The sequence below is a fragment of the Trichogramma pretiosum genome, unplaced genomic scaffold (assembly GCF_000599845.2).
Source record: "Trichogramma pretiosum strain Unisexual culture from Peru unplaced genomic scaffold, Tpre_2.0 scaffold3, whole genome shotgun sequence".
Taxonomy (NCBI): Eukaryota; Metazoa; Arthropoda; class Insecta; order Hymenoptera; family Trichogrammatidae; genus Trichogramma; species Trichogramma pretiosum.
Genome location: NW_019641698.1, coordinates 2,737,592 through 2,761,124, shown reverse-complemented (window position 1 = coordinate 2,761,124; position 23,533 = coordinate 2,737,592). Strand labels below are relative to the sequence as shown.

Here is a 23,533-nt window from a genome sequence, read left to right as displayed (position 1 = left end):
TTTCCAAATTCCAATGAAATAGTTCATTATATTTCGTCGGGACAGACTTTGGTATACACAATTTTTTCTCAATTTTTCAAACAAACGTCACTTACATTAACTTTATTTTAAAACGTGATTCCCTTCTATAATAGATTACAAATCCTTATTTAATCAACTAATAAACGAAGGGAAGTCTGTCGTTCGTAAATTTTTTATTGATTTTAAGATTCAAATTTATACTTACATAGTAAAAAAACATTCATGCGATTTCAGTTAGACTCAACAGATACCGTTCATTTATACAATTTTTCAGGCACGTCTCAAAACTTACAAGTTTACAGGACTATAAAAGACCTATTTAATAATAAAAAATATTAATACGCGAGATAGTAAGATTAAGATTTGTATGTATAAAAATAAAAATGAATCACATACTATCTACTGATGGCTATAGCAATATGACTGTAAACAGTAAGTTCCTTAATGAACATAAAGTTTAAAGATATGTTTATTCATATCATATCCATATGTTTAAATTCATTAAGATGGCATTTCATATAAAATATTACAAAAAGTATCAACAAAAGAAAGAAATGGCATATAATAATCAAGGGTATCTTATAAATAATTTAAGTATTCAAATTTCACAAAAGTAAAATGTTCAAGTGTCCTAAAAATAATCGTTACAAATTTCTTGTGATTGCAACATAACTCAATGCAAGCAGTTCATTACTAATAAAAATCTCAGTTTTAACTGCAGGCTTCAAGAGTAAAATTTTTCTACGTTTTACAAGATAATCTACATACAAAATTACTAATTGTATAATTTTCATATCAAATTATGCAGTTGAAATGCATCTTATTAATCAATAAAACGATTCGATTTGACTGGAAGTACATTAAATTTCAGTTACATTCGGCATACTGAAAATCTACAAAATTTGAGTTTGAAAATACATATAAAATTTAGAGAATGTGAAACTCTCCATGGATTTTAAGTGAAATTTTGAGTCAATTGATAAAACTTTTTAGATATTCAAATTAGTTTTTTGGATAATATCTGACATATTTTTATCACAAAAACTTTAAAATACTTCACAAAAATCTCGACTGTCATGTACAAATACAAAACATACATTTTGTTCTATCTTAATGCTTGTCAAAATAAGCTAAAAAATTTACTGGGCACTAATTTTGAATGTTTGAGTATTAATATCAACCTAAAATAATTCGACTTTAACCATATGTAGTAAAAAGTCGTAACCATGAAAAAATCCAACAAATTTCAATCTGAGTTACACAAACGAGCTTCTCTCGTTAATGTAATGATGAAGCCCTGTATAAGATTTAAAATTTGTTCTGACAACTACACTCACACCTTAGTCTTATTTAGAGAGAATTCCATAAATAAAAATCGATCTAATATGTTATTACTCTTTTGCAATGATCGACTTTGATTACTAAAATTGTGCTAAGAATTCTGCACCATGTTTCAAGTAAAATAGGAATAGTTTTTCAGTCTTCCCTGGATCCCCTCCTATAATAAATCTGGCACGAACTCTTGACTTTTTTCAGTGGAGGTTCGTTATCATCACTACGATCGATGAAATTACAAGTAGACTATTCCAATTTTAATTACATACTAGACTTAGGCACTTTCAGAATCTTCCCAATCAAATGGCTCAGTATTTCTCGGCAATATCATAGATACGTGTCCATACCTGAAATATAATTTAAGATTTGCCATTGAATTATCATACTCAAATAAAAATAATAATGTAACCTAGTAAAAAAATAGAAATATACTGACTTGGCATGTTTATATTTTTCTTGAATGGCTGTTTGTGGCCGATGCGGGGCCGTTTTGAATGAAGTATGAAGAAATCTGATACAACGTTTCAATTCATCTAATTCATAGCCTGTTGATAACTGAAGTTCATGAGGCCAAATTTCTTGGCGCATAGTGTGTCTTGCCAAAGCAATTGATGCTGCTGCTAAATGACTGGGTACAAACTGAAGGAATGGATCAGCGTCCAGTAAGGACAATTCACAAATGTACTATAAAAGAAATTATCAAGTTAACATTGAAATATATAACAGCAATAAAGCAAAAAATTTTATATCTCACCATTGCTAGGTGTTGAACTTTATCAGAAAGATTATTGCTTAAACAATAGTCCATTAAAAATGCCAGAGGAGTAGGTACTGTCAAATCAAATGACAATACTCTTAAAATTAAATGCTCCATTCTTAATACTTGCTTTTTAGTGTAAGTATCATCAGTGATGTATACAAATTCCGTTACTTCAGGGGGATATATTTCTTCATATTTGCTGGAGAAAATTATTTCTATTAATTGATGCAAATTTCAACTGCTTAAACATAAAGATTTAGCAAACTTACGCAGCAATAAACAATGCAGCTGTGCCAACAAGTTGTAATTTGGCTCTAACAACACTCATGTATGATAAGAATCTATCTATATAGGAGACAGCCAAGTACAATGTTTCTGTATGTAAACGATATTCTTCAGAAACTTCTACAAGCCAATCAACTAGAATTGTTCGCATCGAATGATTAATATCAGGTTGTTTTTTCATGTAACCAGGTTTTGGCCTATGTAGAACCTAATAAAAATTTACACATTATTAAGAATATTATTTTTTTCTGAGAATCAAAGTAAAAAATAAATTTACTTCAACATCCCGGAAATATTGATAAATATCAGCCCTGTATTCATCAACATCGTAAAAGTTACTGTTACTTGATTTTTCTTTCTTGTCTGTTGAGCATTCTGAACTCACTGACATTGGAGTATCTTTTTGTACAAATGCATTTCCTTGCGATTCTTCAATTTCTTGAATAGCGGGTCGAAATTCTTGTACAACATCTTGTATGGAAGATTGTTTGTAACACCCAAATCCTTCTCTTTGGAGAACTTTGACAGTTGGTTCAGTTGCTTTCAGAACAACAAGCTCTTCATCGTCTTCAAGATCTTGTTTATCAGTATTTATTTCAGTGACTTCATTTTGCTGTGTGTCATCATATATTTCAAATGCTGGTTCTTCCTTCTTTTCCACATAAGCTTGATAGGGTTCAGTGTAAACTTGAAAAGGTTCAGAATATGCGGACACACTGGGTGCTTTTGATTTTCCAAATGGTTTTTCATCTTTGTCCTACAAAAAAAAATCATAAGTCACATTTTGCTTTCTAATTATGAGCAAGACGTTGAACTCGATTGCGTGAAATCCAAAAACTTTCTTAATTGCGCAACGGCAAACCGATAATAATGACGTAAAAATTTCAGCATTAGTATACTCATTTAATTATAACGAGGTGATGAAAAAAATAATCTGACGCTACGAAAAAAAAAAAATTGATAACACCTGGTCTACGTAATTCTATTGAAGGAGGTAGAAAAGCATCGTTCTTCGCGCGTAAAAGTACAGGAGTTTCACACCGACGACAGGCCGAGGGGAGTTGTTCCCTCCAAGCTTTGGCAGTTTCTCACGGCTCGCGTAAATATTGCGCATGAGGGGGAATACGTAATCATTAACCAGTTAGAAAATTTCAATTTCAGCATGTTCCCTAAAAGAGAGTCTCGCGAAGCAGACGCACTTTTTTTCTCCAGGATTTTCTACCGATTAGTTACATTATCTATGCGTTTATAAATAGAATTGACTCTCGTGCGTTGATTCGACGAAGAGCGCGACACATCATTTTTGAATCCTCAACGGTCGCGACGCGCTGCACATGTATAATACGTGCACGAGCGTGTGCATATCCTCGCGCTCCCAGCGAGCTATATCGAATTTCTTTCGTATCATCTGCGCTCCGAAATAGTTTAGAGTTTAGACTTCTTACGTGTCTACGCGGATGCCTGTCTGCATGAAAATGTCGAGTCAAGTACGATGCGTACATATTTATATGCGAGTGAGCGTCATTACGAGATAAATTAATTTTAGTTTTTTTTTTGCGAATAAACGAACTAATAAACTAGCCTACGAACGTTGATCGAGAGAAAAAAAGTAGCGCCAATTCTTTTTCTCTCTTTTTTTCTCTTTCAGCATATATTACTAGTGTTTACCTCCTGCTTAGTCCAACAACCACCACTACTACCACCAACAACACCACCACCACCACTACCACTACCAGCGGCGCTGTTGAAATCTTTCTTGTCTCTCTCTTTCGAGGCAGTCACATGCCATGACTCGTTAGCCAATACTACCAGATAGTCCATTTTCCAAAATGGCTACTCGCTGGTTCGAAGATTTAAAAGCAGCTCCGAATTAGCGAGATAATTTTGGCAGACGAGTCTCCGGATTACGATGTTATGGTGGTTTACCCGATATGTCACATAAAATGCCCCTCGATTTTCCCGGTCGCGTTCGCCAGGCAAGAGTCCGCGATCCGTATCATGACTCGACTCGCTTGTAGCTTGCCGCGGGCCTAATCATTGTTGCACTCGCGACGAAAAAAAGAGTTTCACACAGTGCCCAACGTGAAACGTGTAATGTGCGAAACACGGGCGCTCCGCGTATTTAAGCAACCGTCTTTTCGACGAAACTATTGTGTCGCAAACTTGCCGACTCGATGAAGACTACCAGACAAGACAAGATACACAGTGGCTGTATAGAGGCCGTATATCTCTGGCGTAATCGCCGATGCCAGTTCGACAATCAATAAACAGATAAGCAGGGAAAAGAAATGTAATATATCTGTTAGTATCGCGGTTAATGGGAGAAGTCTATTCTCGGGCTAATACAAGCAAGGTACGCGGAGGCCAAAAGTAGATAGGTCACTGAAACTAAACCCGCTAAACGTTGCCTTTCATCGAGGACTCTCGAGCTCGTTTACTCACCGCTGTAGGCTTGCCATTCCGCACGAAGTTGTTGGAGAGCACACCGAGCACGGCACGTTGCTTCAGCTGGGGCTGTTGTTGTTGATGAGGCTTGTTGTTCTCTTTGTTGACACCCTGGATCCTGCGGTTTTCCTGGTCTTCGTGCAGCCGCATCGCATTCGTGGTTGCCATTGCTGTAGTTGGATATTGTTATGAATGTTTATTTTTTCGTGCCTATCTGTCCAGCTTGTTGGTCGGTCGATGCGTGCGTGTGTGTGCGCGCGCGTCTGTGTTGAGTGGGTAGGTGTGTGTGTGTGTGTGCCGGAGTACCGATAAAGGAGAGGATCAACTTTTGGTGCAGGCGCGACCAACGACGTTGTTTTTCTAATACTGGAACAGGTCGGGCCCTCTCGCACGCCGTGATGCTGACTTCGGAGCGAGAGCAGAGAGGCCGCGAGAAGATTATACACGCACGACAGACTGGCACAGCAGTAGCAGTAGCAGCAGCAACAGCACGATTTTGCTATAGTTCAACAGGCTCTCGTCTGGTACTCACACATGCTACGCGAGAATGTGCGACAAAGCGAGAGCGAGAGCGAAAAAGAGAGAGAGAGAGAGAAGAATATTGAAAGTGTAGCGAGCGAGAGTCTGCGTCCAAAAAGTTTGACGTGCTCAATAACGTATCATGACGAGGGTAAACAGGCGCGCTCGTATGTATTAAAAATCTAGGTTAAAGTGTCTCTGAAATAGACGAGGGACGATCTTTCAGAGGACTGATACATGGGTATATTTATCGCGGATGAATCCTTGTTGCGGCACAACGACATCAACGAACTCTAAATAAACGGCGTCGACGTTGACGATGACGATACTACAGGCAGCACACGAATTATATATTATGTACACACACACAACACAACGATGATGAGAGGCAGCCCTGCGAGATGACACACTGACTACACAGCAGCGATAGCAGTAGCAGCAGCAGCAGCAGCAGCAGCACAATCTTTTTATAACGTATATAGTGGCTTCCTCGACGAGTCCTCTCTGCTCCGTCGTCACGCGCGCGCGTTTTTATCTATATAAAACTATATTTTACAATAAGTTAAATGCTATATGTTAACCGGACGATGTATACGACGACGACTGGAAACGGCGCAATTCCCGCGGCGACAGTTGGCCCCGTGCTGCAGCAGCGGCCCGTCCTTACTTCACAGTTTGACTGTTAAACTGCTGTGTGAGCCCGCGCGCGCCCCGCGCGTTGCACGCATATGTGTGTGTGCTTTATATATGTATATGCCCTTTGAAAATGCACAGACGACTCGCAGCTGTCCGTTGCGGTTACATTTTGAATCCTCGGCCAATGAGACGGGGCGTCTGCCTTTAAATGGGCCAATGGAGCGCCGATCGCCCCTCACCTCTCTCGCGCTCGCTTTTTCTCGCTCGTTCGTTCGCTGCGCGCCACACTCTCTACATAGGGGTAAAACATTGCGATGGACTATACACATTATGTTCCTTCTTTGCTACGCACGTCTGCTGCTGCTGCTGCTGCTGTGCAGCTATGCATCGTGTATATGGGTATGATGTTCAACGAGGAGGGGTGCATAGCCCCGCGACGTATAATCATAACAATAATAATAATAACAACAAGGGCAATAATCATAATAATGTGTATAAAGCCAACTCGGATGTATACGCACGCATTTAGGCTTTTCTGGGCCGGTTGCCGGTGTGTACCTACATATACTGTGCAATGCTCCTGTAAAGGTATACGATATGTGTGTAGCAACTAAATGCAGCAGCGGTAGGGCCGTTTGGGGGTTCCTTCCGAGGTTGTTGACATCGCTCCGTTTTGGCCTTTTTTTGATTTTGCTCCTTCTCTCCTTTTACCGAGTCCTACGGTCTGTATGTGTATGCGAGTTCGATGATGATACTGGATACGCCGATGGTACGCACGGATACACTGGCTGCGATCTGCAATTTACACTGGTACCGAGAAGACCGACTTGAGGTCAAAATATACTTGGATGGGTGAATTTAACTGCATATGGGTTTGCGTAAGAGACATGACGCTTGGATCTATACAGGTATAACATATATAGGTTGACCGCAACGTATATAACTGTTATGATTTTATGATATAATAAGTGAAGGGGACAGCGATGTTTTTAACCCAATGATATACACGGGGATGCTCAATTGTTTGACGTTCCTACATATATACCTATACACATTGTATATTTACCTTTATTATGCGCATAAGATGTAGGCCTCCTTATCATTGCACACTTCTCAGCGCTTACGAACGTATGATGTAAAAATACTCGTATGCTATTACGTATTCCGACGCCTCGCGTGCACTTGAAATCGGAGTTCTATATATAAAACGTCAACAAATGATACATAAGTGGAACGATGATACATAGCTGGGGCACCAAATGTATGGGCGGAATTCGTTTCAGCGGGGAAGTAGCGAGTCATTCTCAAATTTCCCGATCGAAGTATGAAGTTCAAATTTTTTTACTAGAAACTCCGACTTCACATTTTGAAGATCTTCATTAGTGCTTTATTATACTTCATTATTATATTCAATTTATACAGTGAAAAGCTTTATTATGTTTTTATTCACACATTCTTTTGAAGTTCAAACTCCGATTAAACGAGGCATTTATCGAAGTAAAATCGGGCGTGGATTTATATCCGCATGAATGAATCGGATTGTTTCATTGCATACCTAATGCATGCGCTACTTTCACGTGTGAGGCCATTCCCACGCGGCTTCGCGATACGAAATCACGAGACTTCGATGATATCTAAATGTTCAGAACAATACTTCAAGCTTACTTCAAAAAGGCGAGTCGAAGTAAAAGAAAGTGATTCACATTTTTTTTATTTACCTTTATTGAATAAAAAAGCAGTAAAAAATATTTTTTTGTAATGAAAATTATCAATAATAATATAAATAAAACCAATAAAATTTTTATAAAAACATATATAACGTAGATATAAATGTTTCTTTCAATCGGTATAAAATTTAAATAAAGATATCGATGCACGCAAAATCCATATAAAAGTAAACTGTGCATACTACATGGATAATAATCACAGAAAAAAATCAAGAATATCTTAGAAATTAAATGAGCATGAGAGTATATGCATATTCAAGTGCAATGATTGCTTTGCCAATTACGTTTTTGAAACATCATTAATGAAACATTCAGTTCCTTGTGAACATAAATGATACACAATATAATTTCAACAAAAACTGATGACTCAAACATCTGTACTTGGAGTATAAATCTTCTTGACCAATGGAGTAATAAATTGTAATTACAGAATTATTTTCATTTTATTTATTGAAAGCACATTGTTTCTTGCCTATGAAATATTATGAGTTGTACATTTGAGTACAATTGAAATTTGAAAAAATACTAAAAGATCAATGTCCATGGATTTAAAATTTTTCCTCGGATTTTTAATCGTTTAGTTAAGCCAGGAAAAACAATTTTTTCGTAACTTCTTAATTACATTTAAAATTTAATTATATTTGTTTGATTTAGAAAATTTACATAAATCAATTTTTTTCATAAAACAAATACTATGCTTTGACACTGATTAATTCTTTAAAATAAGCCTACTTGTTCTACATTTTCTGTAGAATATTTGTATCAAATAGATTTTTTGCAGTCTTAATAATGATTATTTTTAATTTAATGGAAAAATTGCGGTTATACAACACCAATCATAATTTCAGTGAATGTGAAATGTACATTTGAATGAATGAGGAAAAATTGAATGATATTATGACTTAAATTGAATTGGTCTCAAATGCTAATTTTTTATACTAAAACACTTAGATGTAGTGCAATAAATGATCTTTGAGAATATACATTTATGCCAGCACATGAAAAAACGTGTTTTCTTTAAAAATTTCAAATACATTAAATTTATGCAATTTTCAGCTGCTATAAAATCACAAAAGCTATAATATATAAATGCAGTATAAATGTATTAAAAACTTTCTTCTTTTTCCAACAAATATTTAGTGAAACACAAAGATTTGTGAATAAAAAATTAAAAAAAAACATACTTAAAACGTGATTCACACAATTACTCTTCTTTTTCTGCTTTTTCATTATCTTGCTTTTCATTTTCACCATTTGAATTATCACCTTCAAATTTTGGTCCTGGTGCCTCTTCACCCTCTAAAATAATTTCTTCTGGATCAGGAGCTCTCGGCAGAAAATCTTCGTCCGGATACATAGATTTAAATATTTCTTTTGCCTAAAAATAATAATTAAGTATTAATTAAGTTTTACAAAAAAATCTTTTTATCAAAAGGAAATTTACCTGGTTAACAGCAAAGTCAAAATCTAAATTTAAGTCTGGACCAGAGCAAAGATGAATGTTATTTGGAGCTGATTCCGAAAGTTTAATATCACTAGCTGGCAAATTGAGATATAGTGACCATAATACTTGTGGCATTGTATTGCTGGAATTTTCATCATCAGGATTTTTTGATTCAATGTCCTAAAAATATAATCATTCATATAAATATACTAATTTTGCTTTATTTTATAACACCAAAAATTATTAAATTACCTTAGAAACTGATTCACCACCAGCAATACTTGTTTGAGTTTGAGAATCAGTTGGTGTACGTGAAACATTTTTTTCAAGTTTTTCAGCTTTCAAAAACTTCTTTACAACATATGCTAAATCTTCTTTAGCTGTTTTTGTTCGCTTGCAGGTCATGTGAACTATAACTATATTTTTTTCAAGGTATTAAAAAATACTAATAAATAATAAAAATAATTCATTTGTAAATATGATAGTTTCTTACATAGTCCTTGAGGACAAGCATTTGTTAAAGGTCCCAACTCAATAATTGTAACTGCTTCTTGACCAGCTTCTTCAGGTGGATAATATAATAATGTCAAGTTTTCTTTTTCTCCTTTCATAATTGATCTAAAAGTTATTACAGAATTATTGAAAAGTGAATGTAACATGCAAAAAAGTCATAAAATATTCATTTACCTGTCAGTTATAAAAATACCACGAGATATTTTATTTTCTCCCGTAGAAGCTACGATTTCAGGAGGTAAGTGACCCTGGCCGACTACTAAATGCTCAAGAGTGAGTCTTTGTTTTCCACTTAAAATGGCTTTACATTTGTCTCCGCTGGTCACGACGCCATCCAGATGACGTTTTAAACAATAAACTCCACCAAAAACAGCACACAATCTATTAAATAAAGAATTTTTACATTATACTCCATTTAAACATGAAAAAATATATCAAGTGCGCTTATAAATCTACCTGCAGAAACATTGTGGCAGTTCACCACTTCCATACATAGGCCACAAAAATGGGGTATTGCCATAACGGCCAAGGCTGTTGAGAAAATGCTTTGTATTGTTGACACCATCTCGACATGATGTTTTATCAGTAGCCATTGCAATAGCTTGCATAACATAATGTTTTACTATTGGTGTTAATTTTTTCGTGTTCAAATATTCCACAAAAGGTTTATCACGATATCCTACAAATAAATCAGAATCATTAAGAATTGAATAGCTTTATAAATGACTTATTCAGTTCAAACAGTAAGTACCAAGTATAAATATGTAAAATGATTGATACAATTATCATCATTTTTCATAGGATTTTTAATATAGATAGTTATACATTTACTATTAATATATTGCATTTAACAGAGAAGATGATGTACATGGTATTAAATGTTATTTACCATCAAATTCAGGGCTGTCAGCCCCTTGATCCATGCATGAAGTGAGCAGCTGCATCAACATTCTCTTTTCAATAACACTCACTGTTTTATTGGCAAATACATCAGCTCGTGAACAAGGAACCTGAGTCAGCTTGCCATTCATACAAGTTGCGACCCTAGATACAGCACGGAACTCTGCATATCGAGCAATGTTACTTGATATAAGGAGCTCTACAAGTTCTCCTCTGGCAAAAAGGAGCTGCAAAGAATTAATTACTGTAATTGATTGAAGATTTACAATTTTTTCATATTACACAATTACCTTGGGAGCTAAATCAATATTAAATCTTCTGTATTCCTTTTTAATGCGATCAATGCTCCAATGTTTGGTATCTTTTTTATCACTTTTATCATCATCAACTTTTTCAGCAACAGATGGTTCTTCAGAACTTTCAGTTTGTGTATCTTTTGCTAGTACTGCAGGCAGATCTTCATCACTGAAAAATTCAAATCGCAAAGTTTTGGTTGAAAATAATTATATTTTTTAACTTATGAAATAGTTACTTACTTAGAAATGAACCAATCTTCAACAATATTTTCAATTGTAGAATACTGATTACTGGCTTGTAAAAATTGTTCACCATCTTGTAGGTCAGGTTTAAAATCTTTATTTTCAGATGCTCCGGATTTTAAATCTTCCATCCATTTTTGTAATCCATCAAAATTGAATGTTGCCCACAGTCCTCCATAATATTCATTGCTAAAAGTATTATTTTTCCAGTAAACTATTCAACAGTGTAGATGAAAGGGTATTGGAAAAAATTTACCTGTCAAGATGTAAAACCTTTTTACCAATTCTGCTTGCTGCAGCAGCAACAATTGATTCAGTCATTCCTGCAAAAGTAATTATCTTTTTAAAAAAATGACTAAAAGATGAATAAAAAATTCTAGAAGCATTCTTAGAGCTGTTGTTACGAATATTTTTAGTACACGTAAAAAATATGGATCATTGTAAATGACTGCAATTTAGTATAATGCTAATTTCTCTAAAATAAAGATACGAAAATCGCAACTTTTACAAGACACATAATAGGTGCAAGTAAAAGTTCAAGTGGAAATCATAAAAAAAGTGAAAGTTGTCGTAAAAACAACAATGCAGCAGAACAACGGCGATCGTGTAAGAAGGAAAAAGAGGAAATAATCGATAAGCGGTGAGAGTATAATAGGAGGTAGGTGTACTCCGCGTTCCATTCTAATAATCCCCAATGGCATACACCAAACATACAATCGCAAGTCGTCCGAAAAATCGCTACGCCATGGGCAATTTCTCGTTCGAAGTAAAGCGCGGAAAGGACAAAGGCAACTCATATAAACGTGCTTGCATTCAAAGAAGACGAGTTGTGCATACGTAAAATAAAACACACACCTGTGCCTACGACAATGACATCGTACTCGGTGGGTAGGTCGTCCTCCATGGTGGCGTTCGGTCGAACGTTTTTCGCGTAAGCTCACTTCAACGCTAGAACGAGACTCGAGCAAAGATCGCCCCCCGTGTCCTCGATGATATCACTCCACCAAATCTACGTACGAAAAGCACCAAAGAGCGTGGCGGAAATTTGCTATCCGAGAGCAGCTGCGCGATGCCTATTACTTCTGATAACAATTCATGTGGGGCTTAGATATATTCAGCTCTGCGTCAAGTCTGCTGGTCGGAGCAGTGATCGGAGCAACGGCGGCGGCTGTATAGCTGTCAGCTGCGCTAAAACTTTTGCAACACAATAACATACAACAGAAAAGCCGCAGCACCACAAAGCGTCAGCGGCAGCGATCGCATAAAATGTGAACTGTGTGCGGCACCTCCTCCACTTCGCTTGGTTCGGACTATCTGTCTCTTTCTCTCTCTCGGGCAGTAGGCACTCGGCACTCTCCCAAAGTCCCGGCGCTGACTCCCGCAGCATTGCGAAGTATGCGCGTATACATAAACAGAAACACACCTGTCAGTGTATGTGTACAGTACGTGCCGTTCGCATCAAAGTATGCAGTAACTCTGCTATCCAAGAAAGGGTGTGTATCGCACCGATGACGCCCTTGCCCTTATCCTAATAATAATGTGGATTTAACAATCGCAATGCACTCTTGCTAAACTTTATAACGTGGATCACACCTTACTCTTTTCGACTCACCTCTTTCGTGAACAAAAATTTTATAGTTCTATCGGCGAAATAATAACTTGTCCTTTTTTAAAAACTTACAATACAATAAAATAGATGTTTCACATCAAAAAAGTAAACAAAGGCAGGAACGTTTTCTCATTTTTTTGACAGCCCATTTGCTCAATATGATTTACCAGTTATTCTGTAGTTACCATTTTCTATTATTTTTGCCAAAAAAGCTTTAGAATATCGATAAGATTATGATAGAATTATCAAAATTAGGAATTTACTCAACTTATATTTCCGCTATGTCGATATGGCATGAAAGCAAATTTTTAAAACAAAAGTTATGAGTGATAAAAAAAAGAAAAAAAGATAATATAAATTCAAATTCAAAACTGTAATATATTCTTGATTAAAATTTAAACTACGTTAATTTAGAACGGGAATAATAAGCATAATATCACTTTATAATTATAAAGGATTTGTTTTATCTATTTTATTTGATAATTTTTTTTACAAACTTATAAAAATATGTATTAACAAATATTTTTTATAATTGTGAATTTTTTAATATTAGTCAAGAAATTCATTTTGTAATCCTAAGCCATTGCACTCAAGAATATTAGAACCATTAGTATCTTGGTTCATGGTAAATAATAATCCTCTACTTCCAAGCATAATTTCAGCAACTTGTTTTGCAGTTGCTGCATGACAAGTGAGATCATTTTTGCCAATTCTTATTTTAGATAATCCTTTGGCAAGCACCATTAATATAATCATCTGATCTTGTAAATGCTCATCTACACAAGCATCTGCTAATATTGGATACAATAATTGATTAGCAGCTTCGATCCCAGGAGGGGTTGGGGTTCTTTGTTTAGAGCCAAGACCAGATCCTCCAAATACACAATCTCGTGATGTTTTGCACATAATATTGATACCAGATCCGTGTCCTACAGCACTATTTCTAGGCTCTTTATATGTTATAATTTCTACAGGTGGTGTAGTAATGTCACATTTTTTTAATTCTTGAATAATTTTTGTCTTTGCATCATTCGTCATTTTTTGTGCCTCAATTATATTGACTGAACCAGCGACAAATGACCAACCTCTTACATCAATTGGAATACCTGGGTCTAACAAATGAACAGCTTTGAGATTACGAACAGGAGTTACTCTCATGTGTACTTCTCCTCCTCCTTGAGGGTAATATCCTCTTCTCAATATATCAAGTTCAAAAAATCCTCCAAATTTTTTCAGTAAAGGTCTAAAAACATTCTTAAAATATTCAATTTGAGGACCAAATGGGACATTAGTACCACCCTTGAGAATGTATGTACCTGCTTTAGATGCAAAAAGAGCACAAGGAAGAGCAACTTGTATGAGTAAGCAAATGCAACCTGCAGTTTTTGTATCAGCTGTCAATTCGTGCTTTTTATGCAGCATTGATCCAGGTTTGAATTTTAAATTTGTTGAACCTAATTCAGCTCCAGTGACTTCTGCATTACACATTTTTGTTACTAGCTCTACTCCCTTCAGATGTTGTGCAGATAATCCTGGCTTTGGACGTCCAGCTCTAATATTATCTATTTCAATGGGAATTTTATACAAAGCACTCAAACATAAAGCTACTCTTAATACTTGACCACCACCTTCACCCAAACTCCCATCAATTTTCAAATATTCATCACCCATTGCTATTGGAAAAAGCTCTACTTAGTAAATACACAAAGTAATTTGAATTAATATACTTCAAACTCGATGATATTTGACTTCGCCAAATATAAATTGTTTTAAACTGTGCGTTGAATATATGTTGCATTTAAACAAGTTATCGGCACTGTTTATATTTCGTACTGTAGATGAGTTACAGTACTATGAGTGAGAAGTAAACAAACTTTGTTCACCTTTATAAGGTTACGACGCTACTTTAATTGTTTGTCATCAAGACGTGAGTCGGTAAAGTCGCACTCGAATGGTAAATGAAATGACAGCTTTTATAACATAAAGTTCCAAATGTTGACATGAAATGAAGTTTAAAGTATTCGTTAATAAATGAAATAAAGAATTACTAGATTACCTAATATTCCCTAAACCTGATTAGCACCTAATAATCTTCATAATATTTAAAACACACGAAAAAAAAGAAGTTTACTAATTGTATGCCGAACACATTCGGAAATGCCGTAAATCTTTAAATGTAATTTTGGCGTTTTGACTAGAATTGCACTAAACTATACATTTAAGAGAATTATATTAGCTTGGATAAGATTTGATAATTTATGTTTGCATAAATTTAATTGTTTCTCAGTGTGAGCTAGTAAAGAATATCTTGAACAATTGGTTTTTCCTACAGAGCAAATTGTAATGATTGTAAAACACCGAAAAATAACTCATATTTCTTTACAACGAATTTCGCTTTTATTTATAAAAAAAAAAAACTATTTTATACAGTTTTCATAATTTCATAACATATGATATTTAATTTATAAACAACTTTTACTGTACATTTTCTAGTTCCTATCATTATCATTAGCTCAGATGTATCACATACAGGTACAGTTTATAAATCATTAATTTAATGTTATAGTAAAAGCACTCCAAAGTAGATTGTTTTTATAACGTTAATTTTTATCTTATATTTTACAGTAAGCACTAATCTTCATTGCACCAATCAACTTTTTGGACATAGTAAAGCTTAGCTTTATACCTCAACAAAGGTCGATATTCATGTCAGTTCGCAGTAAAAAATATTCATTTCATTACTATTAAAATTAATATCAGATTTCATCATATTTTTAGCTTATAAGCGTATAGTTTTAACTACGAAATCAGACGACTTAAATCGAACATTTCCGCGACTTCACTTCTCTTTGCTTCGCTCTCCACATACATATTATTCACGTAGATTTGTATCACAGAGTCAAAACGATAGACTCGTTCTCTCTGTTGCCACTAATTGAACAGAGATTCAAACCAATTTTATTAGTTTGTAACGAGCTGACATTTATTATCAGTCGCTTTTGTTAACATGCTTTATAATACTGATTCCTATTCTATAATTATACCTAATAGGTACAAAGTAAGCATTTATCTTAGCTTGTCCTTTTAGGACATGTACATACTTTTCTAACTCCGTAAATTCAACTAGTAGCTTTAAATTTACGTTTTTTCAAATATCTATACTATATCTTTCAAATTATTAATATGTAAACAATTTAATTTTAATTGCGTTTTTTTAAATAGAAAACGTCGCTGCTCTCAGAAGTCTAAAATGAAAAAAAATTATAGCACGGAAACATTCTCTTCTACACATAACTTGAAAAATAACAATTTTAAAGCACATTTCTTTAGGCTTAAAGGTCGAGTTTTACTTTCTTATATAAAAATTAAAATTTAAACTAAATAAAGCATTTGTTCAATTTATAAAAGAATACTACAAATGAAGACATTTTATAAATAATTTATACGTAACTCAATAATTTTTGATATTTAAAAACTATTCAATCATATTTTTTAATGAAGTTTATGATATGATCATATAGGTAAAATTTAGCATCTCGACCCCACAAATAATCGATATGATTGAACTTTGAGTACTCTATCTTATGTTTCAACTGAATATTTGGTAACAGATTAACTAGCCTCTGAATATCTGCCGGTTGTGTTAGACAATCATTTTCACTGTAAAATACCGCCGTTGGACAAGTTGCTCGTTCAAAGGAGTACTTAGGTGGTCGTGTGCTTCCATACAGCTTCAAGTTTATCGCAGTTCCATGATCAAATTTTCGGAAAGAGTCTAATAAACAAGAAAATGAAGAAAATTAGATTCAAATAAAATTAAAATCAAATTTTTCATTAAAAATAATGAATTCATAAATAAAATTACCAGTGAGTATTGTCTGACTGTAGTGAATTATTTGTTTTGCAGAAGAACCTCCAGGAAAATGACTAAATATAAGAGGTAACATGGATTTGTCTAATTGATTGCTACCAAATCCAGCAATCAAACAAAACCAACAACTGTAAAGGCTTTTTGTAACTGTTCCTGGTGTATTTCTAATTAATGTTCGTAATGCTTTGGCTTGTAATTTGTTGCGTGGAAACCACTCATGAATATTGCAATACATGGAACCCCACTAAACATAATAGAACAAAGAACAAAAGTTAAAAAAATTCAGACACTACATTAAAATTTGTACAATCAATACTTACTTCCATGATAACATAGAGACGTGTTACAAGTTTTAATAAAGGACTCTTATGATTAGAAATAAATGCTATCGGAGCTAAGTTGACAAGTGATTTAATTTTTTTTACATATTCTGGTCTTTCACTGCTCATCACAAAGAAAGTAGATGTTCCTTGACTATAACCAATGTAATGTAAACTTGTTTGTTGAGTCTTTTCAAGAATGTAGTCTATCATAGCAGGTATATCATAAACTCCAATTTCATGCCAACTGTAAAGAGAAATTTACTGTTAGCAAAAAATGTATTAAGATAAATTTTTAACTTGAAAAAAGATGTAATCACATTACCTGAAGTTCCAAAATTCTCTATCTTTTGTTGTATATTGTTTGTGGCATTGTGAATATGTGTTTCCTCTTACATTAGCTAACCATACATCATACCCACAATCACATAACAAGTAAGCTGAAAAAAGTTGAAAAAAATGTTTATATTTACTATGGAAAAACTTAATTGAATTGATGAATAATTTAAACTTGTTTTTTGGAAATTAATGCAGTGCATAATAAATACCTAAGGCTTTACGTGGTCCAAGTAACACCCAGTCTGCAGAGCTTGATAATAGTCCATGGTTGATGAGTATTGGTATTTTAACTTTTTGTTCTTTTTTCACATTTAAATCATCATTTACATCTTCATATATTGCTTTCCTTACAACTCGATGCAATTCCAATCTATATCCATCTTCAGTCCATGCATGATGAGTTTCAGCAATATAGCCATGTTTTGTGATCAGTTCAGGCTGAAAACAATATTCAAGTTTCAATTATTATGATTAAACAATCAGTCATTGATTCCAACAAAATCAAAACAAAATGAATCATATAAGAGATAGAAACTCATGATTATTCTTATCCACTTTTAAGTGAATGAAGCAAAAAAGTGTTTATCTTTGAATATGAAAGTTTATTTGCTTAATCAGTAAAAGTTATAAATATGTATGCAATATTTATAGACGAATGTCTAAACGAATTGTGCATTCAAAATTCAAATGCAACTAAGTTGCGAATCGAACGCAACACGAGAAGATTTTTTTTTCGGAAATCGACAGTCCGAGCTAATGGAATATTAAAATAGTGAAGGTGACACACATTCAAAAAATATAATGATCAACTCGGAGCGCGACAAAAAAGAAAGAGCAATCAAAGAGCCAATTTAGAAAAGATTTTTCTCGAAGGTTTGGGAATCGCAAATTCAATGCGGTGCATTGGAGTTTTTCAAAGCGATCGCGGCACATCGAATTACCGGGCACATCATAATATATAGTACTCGTTTGACGTGTGCTGTGCGCGCACGATCGTGAAAAAAAAACAACGAAATGATTTAATCATCCGCGTGCGTGTGTCATTCGTGAGCCGCGCGCAAATGACCGATTGCTCCTAAATGCTGTTTATTTCTTTGCAACGAGCGTCCGAGCGCTTCTTCGCGTGCGACCTTGAACTTGAGCAAATTGCAATCGCAAATATATTCTCATACGTATAGTCGACATATAATATTATACATTTATGAAAGTTTACATTATATACAAGTGGACTAATAAATGTATGTGCAGTACGTATATGACGATACAAATCAATGTTTCGCGTTATTCACAATGCGGGGAAACACGTGCCACTATCAAGGCGAAAAATTTGAGAAAAGCAATCGCGTTTTTTTCGCTTCTCCGGCACTTTGAGATGACACTCACCGTTGAAAAATGAATCTCGTCGTGCAAATCGTGCGATGGCTTGTCGTCCACGATCGCGATCTCGTTGCTGCTCCGTTGCTGCAGCTCTTGGCCATCGGTGATCATCAGCTGTTGCTCCTGCTGCTGGCGAAACTGATCGTTGGCCAGCGTCAGAGCGTACGACAGCTCGGGCTTGATGAGCGACAGTACGGAGTTGGCCTGGTAGAGGATCTTGTTGACGAGCGGCGCCAGCGGCTGGGGCAGTTGGGCATGGGCGCGCCAGAAACTGCCCACGAGCCAGGCCGCGACCCCCGTGTCAGCGAGCGACGCCAGGGTGAGGCCGTGTATGGATCGAACAGCGACGAATTTCTTCAACACACTACCGCACCGACACCGAATGACACTCTAGGCCAAGTCCGCAACGAGCACGCGGCTGACGCAGCGAATCGATTTGTTTCGCAGAACTTTCAACTTACGCTGTCTGATGACATGAATTTACCTTTATTTATATTCTAAAGAGAAAGCGGTGCTACGCGCGTGTGTATATTGGCCGCGGGATATATATAATTTCTCGACGCACACTCGCGCACGTCCGGGGGAATCGATGGTTAAAACTGTCAAACTTTGATTGTTTATCATGCGAACGAAGAAGGTAGCGTCGCGCTAGTTGCGTTCGCTCCTACATTAGGCGTATACAGGTATGTATTTATTTCTAAAACGCAGAGATTTTTCAGAGAACAACGGTGAACGGTGGCACTGCAACGACGACGGCAGCGTCGAAGTCAGACTCGATGCTCGCCGTGAGCCAGCTGTCAGCGTACTGCTGGCTGCTATATGCGCCGTCGACTCACACGCGAGCGCGAGATGCTGACGACGCTAAACGTCAATTCTCAGCTGGGCGAGCGTGTGTCGTGTGTGTGTATGTGTGTGTATATAGCCTACTACATAGTACCACACTGGAACACACGAACACACAAAGGCTCGTGTTCGGATCGGGAGCTCTCTCGGCTCTCTGGAAAAGTAGTAGGGAGTGGATGGACTTACTGTCAAAACCTATTCAGGCACCACACATAGAGCCAACGACGTTAATGTATATGGCATACGAGGGGCTCTACGAATCGTACGATCAACGAGGCTTGCCTATTGGCTGGTTTTACAATGGAATTGCTCGGCCGCCGCCACACCGCCGCACCTATTCAACGACTACTCATTATATATATAGTCGATGACTTTCAGCACCGATTAAACCCACACTGTATAAGTATATCGCTAACTATTTCATCTTATAAAATGTTTATTCTTTCTTTGTTGTACTTATCGTTATTGTTTAATTTTTACGACCATGAAACGCGAATGTTAGAGTTTTACGACACTGAAAGGCTAATTTTTATCGATCAAAATCTGGATAAATGATTTTTGTACACGCTTTGACTAGAAATTGAGAATTTTATTGAATAAAACTATGTCGCTATCCGTGTACTATCAAAGAATGAAAAAAAATCAAAAAGACAAAGAACACGTTACGGTTAAATCAAAAAATTTCGGAGCAATAGAATGCTATTTCAGTTGTTCTCGAATCATCTGCAGTCGTACTATGCAAATTTACGTATCATCACAAAAAGAATGTTCGTATAAAAACTCGTAGCTAGTCGAAGCTAAAGTGGAATTTAAAAAATTCGAGGAATTATCGTAAAAAAAGGCGTGCTTATATCGGATCAAAATCGTTCCTTATCACTCGTCTCGGTCCGAGTCTGACTAAAAAGATCGTTTCCCTATGGACACAATGCAACTCGTAGAAAATCGAGTCGACGAAACATTTGTCCATGCAGCAGCGGAAGCACACGATGCACCGCGAATTTCCTCGCACGTGCGAATACATGCATCGCAGCTCTCGATTGTAGGTAGAGGCCTGAAAAGCCCGCTGAAAATTTTTGCGCGCGGACTGCGCATCGGTGAGCGGCGCAGAGCGAAGAAAAGTCGCAGCGAATAGAAGGCGAAAGGCGCTCCGATGCACATTAATATATATGTATACAGGCGCGCACACGTTGCGATACGTTATGCAGCAGCGCAATTGCCGAGAGAGTAGGGGATTAACCGATCAGCGATTGTGATTTCTGACGCTCGGCCGTGCCGAGACGTGTCCAGCGCTTATAATAACGTACGAATTTGCTCTTTCAAAACAACGACGTAACGTTTATCACTCCTCGGTCTCTCTTTTTTTTTTGCCCGTCTGTCTCTCTTTCTCCGTGTCTAAAGCTGTAGCTCATGAGCGCCGAGTGCGCAGCGATTGCATCGCGAGACGATGCGATCATTTTCAAGTGCTGCAGCCAGCAGCATGTAATAGCACGCGTTCGACGGCCGGTCTCTTACTCGGCTCTCGCGGGTTCCAGAGAGGGCGAGAAAAAAACAACTCGAGCTCTGTATAAATATATAAAATTAAATTGCACGCACGGCGCGAGATTTCGCGATGAACGCGAGGGAGAGAATTGCGAGGAAAAGTACAAATTTAAATGTATATAGCTGAACAGCGAGTCATGCTTATTGGCCAATCGTGTGCCGCGCTGCTTATGTTATGCACAGAAAGAAGATTCTGGTGCGAAACCTCACCGCGCTGCCGCCTGATTATGATGTTTTCACGGCGCGTCTCCGTGAGTCTCGTGCTAAAGCGCGTGGGTTATATTACTCACGGCGCTCGCACCAGAATCTGCCTTCAGTGTGACGAGACGAGCCCCCGCGCGCACGACCGACGTATATCTCTCACGTATAACATACGTATACTATGCGCATCTCTTTATACAGAAGCCTATACTACGGAGCTATTTACCTCTCCCAAAAGTCGCGCGATTCGCTCCGCTCGCTTGCTCGAGCTTTGACTAATGTACAATCAGTCGTATAAAGCGGTTGACGGGTCGACGGCTTTTTCCATACGCTTTATAATAAGAAATTAACAAAGACGTTCTCGATCGTCCGTTCACCTAAAAACGATGACCATCGCGCTATAATTGGCACGAGCGCATAATAAAGGTCGCGTACCGCAGTGGTTTATGATGTAATCCTCGTATTAATTAACAGGTGAAAGTCAGAACTGGTTCATTTTTTTTTCTCATGCTTTGTTTCCTTTCCCGCGAGGACTCGACGAGTCGAGTGGCAAAGTTATGACGAATGTCGAACATGCAGCTCTCGTATGTATAGTACATCCCGCGATTTTCCGGTATACGCAGCCGTGAGTCGTGACTCGCACATATTATACACGCGCCGCCGCACAACTATTATAAAGTTTACCGAGAAAAATGCTTGACGTTGCCAAATGGACACTTTTTTCGTCTTTTTGTTACCTTATTATTATACACGCGAGTGTGAGCGTGTGCGGCTGTGTGCAAGTGTGTGCAGACCATTGCTGCAACGAAACTCGCTTTGTACGCGAAATCGGACAAGTTGGAAATTATGCAACGTAATGCGCGCGCTCGCGGTCAGCTGTGCATTAGTGCTGTGCATGATCGACGACTCTTTAAAAATGGAAAAGTCGAACCACGAGAAGAAGGCCACACCCTTCGATGCAAACGAAGCTTATATCTAGCTTTTATTCGATTGACGCATCCACCAAAAATCCAGATAGATCAAGAGAACATAATATATGCGCAGAGAAAAAAGTAGACTCTAAATCACTGTACGCTTTATCGAAATCGTTTCTCGGTTAATGCGCCTCGGCGCTCGATCGTGTTTTGGAAAATATTGTCGCGCGGTGCACTTGTCCAAGTCAACAACTACTTTAATACGACTTAGCTCAATAACAAGTTTTTCGATGCGTAGGTACGCTCGTACTCTATACGTCTCTCGCACGAGTTTCAGTCATCCATGTGCGCGCGTCGTTGGAGTACACTTGTTTTTATCGCGGCGCGAAGTAACTGTTACTTTCTGCACGGCTCGGGAAAAATGTCAAAATCTATTTAGCGCACGCCACGATAAAGAATACTTTAATTCGAGTTTATTACGTCGATAAACGATGTATAAGCGGAAAAATACGCACGCGACTAATCGTAAAAGGTTCCATTCGGCTCGTCAATTTGCACGAATTAGAGATAACGCGGAAATCTCGATTAGTAACGAAATAACTTGTAGCGACGTTTCTAGCGAGTCGATGATTCATTTGTGAACAATTATGCAGTAGAACATTTTATTTTTGACTTCGTCATCTCCTCAAGTAAATAAGTTTATAGAAAAGTTGCGGGAAATTCGGGGAAGATCTTATGGCATGTTATATCGTCTCCCTGAAGTAATAATATATCTCTTCAAACTTGAAGGTAAAAAGGTATCCAAGTCCCACATTATAAGATAGGAACTTGACATCTTCTTGTCTCTGAGTTTAAAGAGATACCTTTCTACCCCACGGTGACGATATGCAAACGCGTCAGAAACTTCGCTACAACCTGCAGTCCATTAAGACATATTTTCGATAAAAATTTCTGAGACGGTTACGGAAACTTCAATGGAACCTTTTGTAAAGCAAATCATATCCACTATGAAAATGTCAAGGAAAATTACTGGAACTACACCGCGATAGAACCGCCAACGTTTTAAAAACGTAGCTGAAATTTTAATTGGGCCATTTTTTAATTTTCTATAACTTTGCTGGAACATTCATGACTCTGAGACGCGGAATACAAAATTGTTGCAACGTAGCGCGACTTTCCGCGTCATGTATTAAATCATGTATAAAGGCGTTTAGATCGAACTGTGACGTAATCAAATGCGCGACAATTCAAAAAATTAGCAAACGAATCGAGCGAATATTAGCTGCCCCTATATGATACGTTTTACGTTATCTCTTTTATTGTGCCGCATTTTTCAGCGAAATAATTCTATTTCGCCAAAAAAGCCCCTAAAAAATTTTGATTTTCTCAAGATATT

General features: G+C 36.7%; 4 protein-coding genes across 5 annotated transcripts; all 4 read right to left on the bottom strand.

Annotated features, from left to right (window-relative positions):
* Window positions 1-6,049, bottom strand: LOC106650592 (cyclin-A1). Of its 2 annotated transcripts, none has more exons than XM_014368702.2 (6): window positions 4,844-6,049; window positions 2,679-3,158; window positions 2,386-2,609; window positions 2,111-2,315; window positions 1,793-2,040; window positions 1-1,703 (listed from the first exon to the last, which is right to left on the bottom strand). In XM_014368702.2, the coding sequence occupies exons 1-6, from the start codon at window positions 5,012-5,014 to the stop codon at window positions 1,631-1,633; spliced, it is 1,401 nt and encodes a 466-aa protein (XP_014224188.1). In that variant the 5' UTR covers window positions 5,015-6,049; the 3' UTR covers window positions 1-1,630. The 2 variants fall into 2 exon arrangements, with proteins under 2 accessions (XP_014224188.1, XP_023318144.1); XM_023462376.1 differs by lacking the exon at window positions 4,844-6,049 and adding an exon at window positions 4,070-4,304.
* A 2,111-nt stretch (window positions 6,050-8,160) lies between these two features.
* On the bottom strand, window positions 8,161-12,494 carry LOC106650378 (rab proteins geranylgeranyltransferase component A 1). Its single transcript, XM_014368339.2, has 11 exons — window positions 11,980-12,494; window positions 11,381-11,447; window positions 11,122-11,313; window positions 10,876-11,050; window positions 10,575-10,812; window positions 10,142-10,364; window positions 9,860-10,066; window positions 9,666-9,790; window positions 9,425-9,588; window positions 9,173-9,352; window positions 8,161-9,106 (listed from the first exon to the last, which is right to left on the bottom strand). Exons 1-11 carry the CDS (start codon window positions 12,026-12,028, stop codon window positions 8,933-8,935), a joined length of 1,794 nt encoding a protein of 597 aa, XP_014223825.1. The 5' UTR covers window positions 12,029-12,494; the 3' UTR covers window positions 8,161-8,932.
* Window positions 12,495-13,282: 788 nt separating this feature from the next.
* Window positions 13,283-16,163, bottom strand: LOC106650325 (RNA 3'-terminal phosphate cyclase). Its single transcript, XM_014368254.1, has one exon. The coding sequence runs from the start codon at window positions 14,402-14,404 to the stop codon at window positions 13,283-13,285; it is 1,122 nt and encodes a 373-aa protein (XP_014223740.1). The 5' UTR covers window positions 14,405-16,163.
* LOC106650324 (lipase 3-like) lies at window positions 16,159-19,146 on the bottom strand. The gene is made up of 6 exons (XM_014368253.1): window positions 18,647-19,146; window positions 17,473-17,701; window positions 17,250-17,364; window positions 16,925-17,171; window positions 16,599-16,848; window positions 16,159-16,508 (listed from the first exon to the last, which is right to left on the bottom strand). The coding sequence occupies exons 1-6, from the start codon at window positions 18,749-18,751 to the stop codon at window positions 16,213-16,215; spliced, it is 1,242 nt and encodes a 413-aa protein (XP_014223739.1). The 5' UTR covers window positions 18,752-19,146; the 3' UTR covers window positions 16,159-16,212.
* Between the last annotated feature and the right edge of the window lie 4,387 nt (window positions 19,147-23,533).